The following is a 12,525-nucleotide window of genomic DNA, read 5'->3' on the forward strand; positions in this document are numbered from 1 at the left end:
AGGATTGGTGTTACTGGTTTTTGTTCTTTTGTTAATTTGTGTGGACAAATTATTGTTTCACCTTGTTGAAACATGCAACCATTAGTTTGTTATAGCGTAAGTGTGTAACCCTAATTATTTTGAAATGTTTTGGAAGATAAGGTTTTGTAAATGGTAGAAATAGGGTTTGACTCTTGAGGAGGGAATAAACAATAGTAAAGTAACATAGTGTGGGAAGGAAATTAAATGTTTTAGGAGTAAACCGGAGTTAACAGATGTGGATATGTTCTAAATTAATTTATAAAAAAATTTAACACATAAAAGTGCGCCTCGCATACAAAAGGCGTACACCTACGCCTAGGCTCCAGAAATTTTTTACGTCTGGGTGCACCTTGAGCCTTTAAAAACCAAGTTACAACGTCAATTTTTTAACTGCTGACTTTTGTTTGAGAAATGCATCATATCCGTTGGCATAAAATAAAATTTGCAGTCAAATGAAATTAAAATCTGAATCAAAATTGTACACCCACTAAATCAATTTTGTATATCACTCTCCCTCCACGAGTTCAGATATTAAATTCCAACTTAACACTCTAGCATTGCACCACAAGTACACTCTCCCTGAAGCTAAATCCAGTAATTTACAGAATATAGCAAAAGGGAATACAAATCTAATATAGCCCAGAGTTGTGTTCTTCCACAATAAATTTGTTTTCCGTACCTGGTATTATTAATTCAATCAAACATGTTGGGAAGGGGTCTCACAGCCATAAATGCATCCACCATCTGGAAGAAAGACAACAAAAGAGTTACCCGTCAGTTGTTGATCTTCAATTTGATGATTGAATTACTTTTCGGATGAGAAGATCGAGGATATATATCAATGGAGTTACTCGAGAGCCTTACCTCATCTGTTACTGCTGCCCGAGCCCTTCGATGTCTTTCTACTAGTTCAGTTAAAACTTCAGTGAGTCGCTTTTTCACCTCGCCTGTAAGCATGCGCCCCGCACCATACTCCTAGCAAATGATGAGGAGAAATATGAAATACCAAGAAATGACAAGAACCCGACAGTTACAGGAAAAGCATTGAAACTGATGAAGGCAGCAAGTTTACCTTCTTTATGTGCTCAAGTTCAGCATCGTCCTCGAGGAAAAAATTAAGATACTTAATTGGTATATCTACCTGAAACACAAACAAATCCAGTTTTTCAATAGCAGACTAACAACAAAACAAAGAAAAAAAGGAACATTAAAAATGAAGGAATCAAAGTGCTAATATCAATAGCTTCAGCAAAAATAAAAGACTAGTGTGTTTACGCAGATGCATATGCATTTGGATCTGTGCGACTGTCTGCGTTTTCAGGCAGCTAATATGCATCTAAATGAGGTCAGGATGTCTGATCACCATCCTTGAATGGTAATAACATTACAAAGAGAAACCTCACTGGTAACATGTGATGAGATAGTTAAAAGCTGAAGCACAAACTGGCAATAAAATTCAACTGATATGTCACAAGGGAACATCAAATTCATTACCTCAAGATTTGCCCCATATTGTCTGTGTTTTTCAATGGATTCTTGGCCACCAGTGAAAGCATGCTTGTTTACCTAAATACAAATGCAAATCACAGTATGTCGAGAAATCAATTGAAGCAAGTAATTTATTTGATCTTTCAACTTGCTGTAAGATTTCCTTCTAATGATCAGTTATAAAATATGTGCAACAAGTCACACTATATGGGAGTGCAGAATTTGCGATAACGCAGCTAAACTAAACCAAGAAACAAGCACAAGAAAAGCAGATCTAATATAAAGAATCAATAGATCCAGTTCCAACATATTAATCTGAAGTAAACAAGACCTGACAGAAATTGGATTGACAGTCTTGCAATAAGTTCTTGAGATAAAGTGAACGGAAATAATAAAATAATTAAAAGTTCATGCCTCAGTAAAATATTACTAAAACTTCTTTAATGAACCACGAGGGCGTTAAAAGTCTTGTGATATATCCATGAGGCTCATGATGCATCTATTTTAGTTCAACGAAAATTAGGTAAACTTCCTATCACAAAATGTTTGAAAGGTCTACCAGTTGCACTAACAAGATGGATAGGGTCAAACATGTAACATTTTATGTCAACATAATTAGAAACTAGCAAAGTAGAATGATGAAAAATTTCATGAACCTACCTTGTGTTTGATGTCCTTCGCAGAATCAGTCACGTAAATAGCAGAATTTGGATCACTAGCTGACATCTTCCCTGTTTCTCCCTGAGATTACATGTGCAAAAAATGATGAAGCTATTGTTTAAACTAGAGAATGATTACAAAGTATACGATTCTATAAATGCAAATATAGCACATTTTGGAATGAACATGACATCAAATTCAAAATTGATGTGTAAATTCATATGTGGTTACCCAATTTAAAGCACATTTGAAGTCAACCAAATGGCGAACAAAAATACTAGATGGTAGTGCGCTGACATATATTCTGTGATGATCCTCCTAGCAACAAAAACCTCTACCATATGCATACAGAACTTGAAACATAAATTTTTTTAAAGCAAATACAGAATCATAACGTAGAGTATATGCACTTTGTAAGCTTCCAGCCTCAAATGAAAAGTATACATAGTCAAATGTAAGCACATCAAGATTGCTTTATGAGTAAAATGAAACCATAGTAAGTATTTATTTGCTTAAAAGTTAAAATTGTACAATAACTTAACAAACCATTAAACTTGTATGAACTATCAAAGACAAAGAAGATAAGGCAAAATAAAGCAATTCAAACCAAATAGTTAGGCACAACATCAAACTTTGGCCACATATATGCAACATTGTTTATTAGCAAAGTTATGGGCTATAATATAATGTGCAAACATTATGTTACAGGAAATAACCTGATTGTCAATATCGGATCTTTACCAACAAACACAAACTTATGACGATTGACGAATTCTGTACATTATTATTCTAATAATGTTTCTATGCCTACACAAATACCTGGAGAGCAGGGAAGAACAGTGATTCAATCAATGCAGGCTTATGATACCCTATCCGAGGAGCAACATCTCGTGTCATTCTGAAATACGGATCCTGAGCAACAGCAACAAATTTAAAAAAAATGAAAAATATACCTGCAGACAAACAGAGCTAGAGAGAAAAATCCCAAGGGAAAGGATTGACGAGGTAATCATCAGTTTTACCAATTGTAAACAAATAATAATAATAATAATAAATTGACAAATTTCAGAATTGCTTTGACTTAAGGCTTCCTTTAAGTTGCAAAGCAACAAGGCCGAAAGACCCAACATCCAAACTAGCAGCAATTATAACCATTTCAGAAATGAAAGGAAGCATGAAAGAGCATTGTAGCATATTTTTAAAGTTTGCAAGCTATTGTGAGCAATAATGTGTGGAGTAATACATAAAACTAAGGATTAACATTCAGGAACCATGGTTAATCGCTTACAAAACCATATACTCCTTAATTATAATTAAGAGTTAATATGCTATCATTATATGACAAAACTAAGAAGAGTCTAACAAACACTGAACCTGGTCAATTGCACATGGAATTAGACAACGTAGATTATCCTTGCCAGAGAATAGATGTGGGAATGATGAAGGAAATGATGGAACAGCCTGCACCAACAAAATATAAGCACACTCATCAACACAGGCATATATTTGGCACAAAAAAAGGCTAAAAGAGACCAAATCAATTACTAGATTTCCTCGTAAGTGGACAGTAGCCAAAACTTGAAGAATATATAATCATGAACAACACCTAAGTTCACATCAACGCAAAAACAGTATAAAAGCATATTTTAGATAACATCACTTCAACCGTAGTCATCACAAACCCGGTAAATGCTAGGGCAAAGAAGCATACCTGCACAGGGGGAAAGCTAACTTTTCCAATATGATCCTCACCTGTGAATCCAAATATGCCAACAACCTAAATATCACCAGAAAGGACTATAGTTATTCAAACAATAAGGTCAAAGGCTCTTCCACTCACAAAGCAAAGAATACAAATAGCACCTTGTTGTAAGTAACACACTTGGCAACCTTGACCATATTTTTATAGAAGGCACTGCAAATCAAAACATTAACAAAATTATAATTAGCATCCAAAGACTAGTCCCAGAAAATGTTAAAAAGAAGCTTGAAAAATCCTCTGGTGTTTCCTAACCCTCCGACATAATCGAAGTCTGAGAATATGAAGGTCTTTGATATGTCAAAACCACAAGCAATGATATCTTTAGCGTTCTCACGAGCGAGTCTTTGGCTCTCCTCCACAGAAAGATTTTTCCACATGCATTTCTCATCATCAGTTAGTTGTATAACAAGAGGGACTTTGAAGGCATCTTGAAGGTATCTGCAAGAAACATCAAACATTGACCAAAATGTATAGAATTAAGTGCATGGCCAAAAATCAAACATAAAACAACATTTCTTTTCCTTCCAATTATCTCTTAAGACCACAAAAGCAATTAAACCTGATGCATTTAGGAGTAATTACAAGAACCTGTGAGCAAGCTTCCAATAACTTTTTCTCTATTTAAGAAATGGCAGAGGAAATAACAACAGAATTAATCTACAAGGACTAAACTCATAGAATTTAAGTAGCTACAGTAGAGCTATAAATTCAAAACTATTTCTATGTATAGATAATGTGAATCATTGTTCTTTTAACATATCAATTCATGAATTATGCCAAATTGCACAAATTTCAGTTCCTTTTGTTCATTTATGCCAACTAAGAAAAAGGAAAAAGGAGTTACTTAGTGAACATAAAAGGAATCAAATGGCCCAAATGCAAAGCTTCAGAAGAAGGTCCACGGCCGGTATACAAATAAAACTTCTCCCCTCGCTCATAGGCATCCAAAATGTCGTTGAAATCCCGATGCGCAAAGAATATTCCACGTCGGAGGAAGACGTGAGGAGGACGACAAGTGAGGCGTTGGACGCGGTCGACGAAGGATTGATCCAGCCTTTGGCAACCGAATTTGTCGATGAGCTTATCGTAATCAATCTTGCCGCCTTCTTTGGCCGACACTTCCCACGGATTCACCACTTGTTCCTCTTCTTGCTGCCGGTTCTTATCCTCTATCTTCTCCATTGTGGCTTCGTTATTGTCACTTAGAAGTGAAATGAATTTATGCTTTTGATATATACTAGGTTACGGCGACGGCTATATGAAACAGTGTTTTGTCCAATAGACGGCGTATCGGATCTGAAACTAAGTTTTCAAACTTCGGGTTTCATCCAATCGGTTTGCTACGGTTTTAGTTTTTTTTTTTTTAATTTTAGGGTAAAATATATAAATGATCCCCTAACTATATGGAAGTCTTTCTTTGAGTCCCCTAACTATTATAAATTACAAAATGATCTCTAAACTATAAGGCATAGGGTGAGCGAAATTCGATTTGAAAAAGCAAACATTTTTTTTTAATTTTGAGTTATTTGAGTCGAGTTATTCGATTCAAATCGAATTATCAATCCGATTTTTGAGTTCGAGTCGAGTTGAAATTTTGAAATTTCAAGTTACTCAAAAAAGTGAAAATTTGAGTAAGTATTACGATTTAGTCTCTGATTTCATTATTCATTTAATTCATCCTTTATTTTTTTAGTTTGTTTTTAACAAATTTGAACCACATGCTCCTAAGTTATCGTAAAATACATATGTACTTTCAATTCTTCTTTTCGATAACATATTTTTTATTTTCAATTTAGTCCCTCAAATTTTCATAATTTCTTTATTTCTTCAAATTATCCTTTATTTTAAGCACATTTTTTATCAAATTTGAACCACATGCTCATATACCACAATATAATACATATGTAACTTCAATTTTTACTTTTTTTACTAAAAATATACTCTCTTTTTATTTAGTCCCTTAACTTTGCATTTTACACAATTTGGTATTTTGACTACAATTGTTTGCAAATTTTTTCTTCCCATCAATTCCTTGACTCCTTTATACTCTCATCAATATTTTACCCTCAAAATACATTCTTTAAAATATAATATTATGAATATATATCATAATTTTAGATTGTATTTGATATATTAAATAACATTTTAATGTGAAAAGAATATATAAAATATCTATATCTTATATGGTTAGAGAAAGTAAAAAAAATGGAACAAATCCTTGCCATAATACTATAAATAATTATAATAAAATTAGTATAGAAACTCGATAACTCGACTCGAATTTCTTAAACTCGATTTGACTTCAATAAATTTCAAGTTAAGTTCTAGTTGTAAAATACGACCCGTCAACTCGAATAACTCAATTTTTTTTTGACTCGAATCGATCGAATGCTCACCCTTAATAGGGCTTCATTTTGTGAGTCCCTCTATTACTAAAAGTTACAAAATGGTCACTTAACTATTCATATGATCCAAACTCATCATTTTCTATTAAAAAAATTAATAGTCGTTGGACGTTAAAATGTTGATTGGAATATGATAAAACCATATTTTAATGATGTCTAATGGAACCATCATTGCTTTCAAGCACTGACTCGATGACATAATGTTTCAAGCACTAACTCAACGATATAATGTAAATAGAGAGTTGATCCATAAAATACAATTTTAAGGTCAAATTTTATCATATCCTAATCAACAAGTTAAAGTCCAACTTAGACAACCACCAATTTTTTAACGAAAAATGTTGAGTTTGGAACATATGAATAGTTAGATGACTATTTTATAACTTTTAATAGTCAAAGGACTTAACAACGTAGTTTTCTATACTCAGGGAGACCATTTAAAACTTTTAATAGTTGAAAGACTCAACAAAATAACGTCTTATAATTGGGGGATCATTTATGTACTTTACCTTTAATTTTAAATGTTTTATTATTCTTAATTAAAATGTATTTAATACTAAAATATATATTTTTCAAAATCTCATGAGTAAGGTTGGAGGAAATATTATACCAATAATACTCTTTTCTTTCTTATTTATTCAAATGATAGTAAAATATTTTTTAAAAAAATTAATATCTTTTAGTAGAGATGTGAAATTCTAACGATTGCATCAATAGAAATAAAAATAAAATAAATAGAAATAAAAAATTAAAAAAATATCAAAATAAACTATAAAATTTTTATTCAAAAATAGTAATGTACGTGGTACATGTTAAAGATACATACTCTTACAAATTGATCAAACAATGATGATAACAACGTGTGTGTATAAACATGTATTATCTTGGTATAATGCAATAAAATATTCCTAACGTTTGACAGTAGTCTCAAATATATCCGTATCATTTTTTTTGATACATTCATCCACTAAACGTTTAATTTTGGATAAAAAATCATCATTGGTGGATGGAAACCGTCAGTCAATTGACGGTCAACGTATGATGCTGACCAAGCATGTACACATAGACGTGGATGCTGTCGTGTCCATGTCAGAGCTCATTATGACGTGGCATTGCCACGTTAGAATTTTTAAAAATAAAATAAATATTTATTATGATTAATATTATTTATATTTAATTATTTATGACCAATCAGAGATTGACACGTGTCACTCTTTGATTGGTATTTGTTTAAAGGAACCCTTAAAAGAAGAATAACTTGGAAGAAGAATTGAACCCGAGTAATTATTGTGGAATAGCACGAGTTTTTTTCACTAAACCAAGCTTATTATTTGATTAAATAATGTACTAAATGCTATTTAATAGATACTTAATTTGAATTTAATGAAAAAAAATAAAATATGTGTTTATAATCTCACTTATACCTGATTATTCCCAAAACTCCTCTCAATCTACTTGATCAAGAACTCCCATCTTACACAATCATAAGCTTTGGAGGAGGATGAAATGCATTTTACTTTTGCAGAAAAACGTGTTGAATTGTCTACTAAATCTATTGTATGTAGTTCACCTGAGTCACTAGAAATTGTAACTAATGTGCGCAAGCTTCATGATGGAAGGCGTACTGCAGAGTCAGGTCATAGTACAGTGGCCAATAGCAGTGATAGTCCTATTACTCTACCTGGTGATAGTTCTGGTCCTGTAATGCCAGAGGCAGCAGATAGTGCTCCAAGTGTTGAACAAGAAGTAACAAATGCAGCTCTATGTGCTGAGCAAGGTGATGTTGCTAGCTCTCATATTGATGCTCCGGGGTTGCGTTCTTGTGATGCTTTTGCATCAGGTGTATGTGATATGTGTGGTGTGCCAATGAACATGCATCCAATGATGACTAGGAGTAAACGTGGAATTTTTAAGCCAAAGCTTATACTATCTCTCTTGTTGATGAAGTGCCAGTTGATGTTTATAAAGCACTTGAGTCTTCCAGCTGGAGAGCAGCTGTTCAGGCTGAATTTGATGCATTACAACGGAATAATACATGGTCACTTGTCAAGTTACCTAAAGGACGTGAGGTTGTTGGATGTATGTGGCTTTTTTGGATAAAAAATAATCCTGATGGTTCTGTTGAACGACACAAAGTTCGCATTGTTTCCAAGGGATATTCACAAGTTCCCGGCTATGATTTTAAAGAAACATATAGTCCTGTTATCAAATTTGCTACATTAAATGTAGTTCTTTCTATTGTTGTTGCAATGAATTGGCCTTTGAGGCATGTTGATGTTGCATTTTTGAACGGTGATCTCACTGAGGATGTGTTTATGCAACAACCTCCTGGGTTTGAGGAGTATGTTGTTGATGGTAGTCTACTTGTGTGAAAACTTAACAAGGCACTGTATGACCTTCGACAAGCGCCAAGAAATTGGCATGACAAGCTCAAAGTTAGTTTGATTCGGTTATGCTTTATTAAATCTTGAGATGATGTCTCTCTTTTTGTAAAGAATGCTAGAGGTTGCTATACATATATACTTGTTTATGTCGATGACATCATTATTACATGTGGCTCTCCTCGTGATATTGATGGTGTTGTTCAAGCTTTGCATAAGGATTTCTCTTTGAAGGATCTAAGAGAGTTGTCCTATTTTTTGGGTATTGAAGTTAAACGCAGTGAGGGTTCCTTGGTGCTTTCTTAGTGAAAATATATAGTTGAGCTTTTGGAGAGGACAAATTTGTTGAATGCTACGCCTTCAGTCACTCCAATGATAGGTGCTCCAAAGTTGACTCAGGAAGCTGGTGAGCTCTTAATAGATGCCCAAGAATATCGTAGCATTGTTGGTGTTTTTCTATATGTTTTTGATGCAAGACTCGATGTTGCTTTTAGTGTCAATAAGGCAGCTCAATATATGCATGCTTCGCGAGAGTTGCATTTGGCTACAGTGAAGAGGATACTTCGGTATTTGGCTGGGACATTAAACTATGGTCTCACGTTCTTGTGCACCAGTACGTCGTTTGACGTTGTTGCTTTTGTTGATGCTGATTGGGGGCAGTCTCGATGATAGGTGGTATGTCTATGGGCATATAGTGTTTCTCAGTGCCTGTCCTATGGTTGGTGCTCGAGGAAGAAGAAAACTGTCTCCAGGTCTAAAATGGAAGCTGAATAGAATACAGGAGTGTAGCCGATGCTGCTGCAGAATTCACGTGGATAAGCTCATTACTATGTGAGCTAGGGGTTGAACGTCAGAATGCACCTGTCATTTGGTGTGATAATACAAGTGTTGTTGCTTTAAGCACAAATCCAGTCCATCATGCACAATCAAAACATATGTATATTAATGTTCATTTTGTTCGTGAAAAAGTTATAGCTAAGCAGCTTCAGGTGAATTATGTTCCAGCTAGCCATAAAGTAGCAGACGGGCTCACCAACTCACTGACAAAAGGAGCTTTTGAGATGTTTAGGGATCAACTGTGTTTTTTGCCTTGTTGATGCAGAAGGAAGAAGTCAAAGAAGTAGGGAGAATATTGGAATATGTAGCTTGACTAGTGTATGTGTGAGGTTGTTGAATACTGTTGCAAGTTGTTAGAGTGTTAGTTAGACATACGGTTAAGGCTGTTAGGGTTGTTGTTACAGTTGCAGCTAGCTGTTCAGTTAGAAGGTTGTTAGGGGTGTGCGTATATAAACTCTATCAATGTATCTGGAAAGTAAGCAATAATATCTTACTTAGTTTCTTCACTTTCTAATATCTTAACATCAAATGCCAAATGAAGTATCAGTTCTGTCCATATATTTGTAGGATTTCCAAAAACAATTACGTCAATGCCATCAAAGAGGAAATCAACAAAGTTGTCAAGCTCCAGGAAGAGCTTGATCTTGATGTTTTGGTGCATGGAGAGCCAAATGAGAGGTTTTAAGTTCTTTTGCACTAACAAAGATTTTAATTTATCATTGTTTTATGCAGTCGTGCTTTGTTAATGCAGAGAAACGACATGGTCGAGTACTTTGGTGAGCAATGTAACACCCCCAACCCGTATCCGACCCGGATACGAGTCCGAAGTGTCACATTGACTTTTCAAACATTTATTCGTATAAAATAGTGAGTAATTTAAAAACTTTGATAACATTTAACTTATTCAAAATGTTTACAAAATATATCAGAGTTCATACAATTTATATCTTTAGACTACATGCCAACTATACTCTATTTACAGTACCTATATTTTCTGATCTGACATTTGGTAAGGAAAACTGACCTTTCTTGCTCCGCATTATTCTTTACTCTTCTCGAAACCTACGTGTGAAACAATCACACGCTAAGTCGAAGACTTAGTGAGGCATAACAACTTATAATGCACTTTATAACATATATCAATACATGCATGTTCTGTTCTATCATGTTATACCAATTCCATGCATTCTTCGTATCATATAAAATCATATCAGATTAATTACAGTAAATACATACATACACATAATTCATCATTAACAGTTTATCATGTAATCACATACTTTTATGGTTAACCTTTTCAATCAAACACTATACACACACAACATCATATCATTTCTATAACATTTATCATACCACTAACATATATTTGTTCATATCTCTGGATTAGCCCATGTACATATGTGAGAACTATCGATATGTGAGTCTATAGAGGTTGTGCACTAATGCTGTCACCACAGCTCGTATAATTGCACCGAAGTGCCGCGTAGAATTGCACCGTAGTGCCATATAACAATGTCCATAAGGACCACATATTATTCCTTAAGAATCATATACATATACTAGGGATCAAGTATGTGTCTTTCAAGACTTCACACATGTTCCACAGAATATATATATATCCCGAAGGACCGCGTAGAATTGCACCGTAGTGCCATATAATAATGTCCATAAGGACCACATATTATTCCTTAAGAATCATATACATATACTAGGGATCAAGTATGTGTCTTTCAAGACTTCACACATGTTCCAAAGAATATACATATGTCCCGAAGGACCGCGTAGACCCTCGACTCTTGGTATGCCAACTATACCCCTAGCTCTCATGACACATAACATGGGCGTTATCATTTATTTCATTTCAAATATTCACATAAACTTGTAATTCACTTTCACATATCACGTATCACATAGCTTCTTTTCATATTATCACATAGTCACATAGTTCACTTACACGTAGATCATTTCCATATAATTCACATGTCACATATATCATGTTTTCATATAATTTCTATCATTTCTCACCCAATCACATTTATTCATGTAAATATACTTATCATATCTTGTTTACATAAGATCATATACTTCATATAACATATAGAAACACCTAGAACACTTTCACGTAGCTTATATCAATTTTCAGAGTCCTTTCATATTACCTGATGACATATATCATATATATATATAATAACAGATATCATATGATCTACCTTATTTCATTTCTTTGTATTCCCTTTTTCATATCAGCATACATTTAAATATTCTTATATGTCCTATCAATATCCTATAAACTTACTCATATTCTCATATATCATATTTTAATATAATTTGTATAGTAATACTCTATAATTGTATCATATAATGATTTTACCCAAGTACTCCTTTATAAAGTTTATATTACATGTTCAATTAGTCTCATGCTATCTTATAAATAATTTCCATTTATTTTATATCATTTTCCTTTTCCACTCACATAAACCATCTATTTATTTAGTTCAATTTCTCATGACTTCCACAATACTCTTTAATAAAACTTTGTAGCTCTTCACTATAATACATAAACTATAGTTTCCTTTAATTTATCAATCTTCCCTATATTACTTATGTATCCTTATTTATGCCTTCGAATTCATACTATTCTCTTAGAGTCTCCTAACATTTCTCGTATAATCACTTATACCATATCATATAACTTATACTTGATTATCTTATTCTCTCATGTTCATTTCATTTCTTATGACTCTATCATATAACTTATTCCATGTTCTTCCATTATTACATAATAAAGTCTTACATAAATCATATAGCATATACAAATCATATCATTATCTTTAGTCATGCATACATACAATCAATGTAATACAGATAATCACATATAATTATAACCACACATAATCATGTCCATGACTTCATGCATATTACTCTAGGAAATAGACTCATCGCAAGTCTTATTTCCATTAAACACTACATA

At 33.4% G+C, this 12,525-nt stretch overlaps 1 protein-coding gene across 1 annotated transcript; it reads right to left on the bottom strand.

Annotated features, from left to right (window-relative positions):
* Positions 1-446: 446 nt before the first annotated feature.
* LOC120203309 (tryptophan--tRNA ligase, cytoplasmic-like) lies at positions 447-5,220 on the bottom strand. Its single transcript, XM_039203622.1, has 12 exons — positions 4,776-5,220; positions 4,184-4,369; positions 4,033-4,084; positions 3,881-3,946; positions 3,544-3,630; positions 2,989-3,081; positions 2,170-2,250; positions 1,516-1,587; positions 1,094-1,162; positions 886-996; positions 692-765; positions 447-655 (listed from the first exon to the last, which is right to left on the bottom strand). The coding sequence occupies exons 1-11, from the start codon at positions 5,111-5,113 to the stop codon at positions 715-717; spliced, it is 1,206 nt and encodes a 401-aa protein (XP_039059553.1). The 5' UTR covers positions 5,114-5,220; the 3' UTR covers positions 447-655; positions 692-714.
* Between the last annotated feature and the right edge of the window lie 7,305 nt (positions 5,221-12,525).

This window comes from Hibiscus syriacus, unplaced genomic scaffold, assembly GCF_006381635.1.
Source record: "Hibiscus syriacus cultivar Baekdansim isolate YM2019G1 unplaced genomic scaffold, ASM638163v2 tig00000340_pilon, whole genome shotgun sequence".
NCBI lineage: Eukaryota > Viridiplantae > Streptophyta > Magnoliopsida > Malvales > Malvaceae > Hibiscus > Hibiscus syriacus.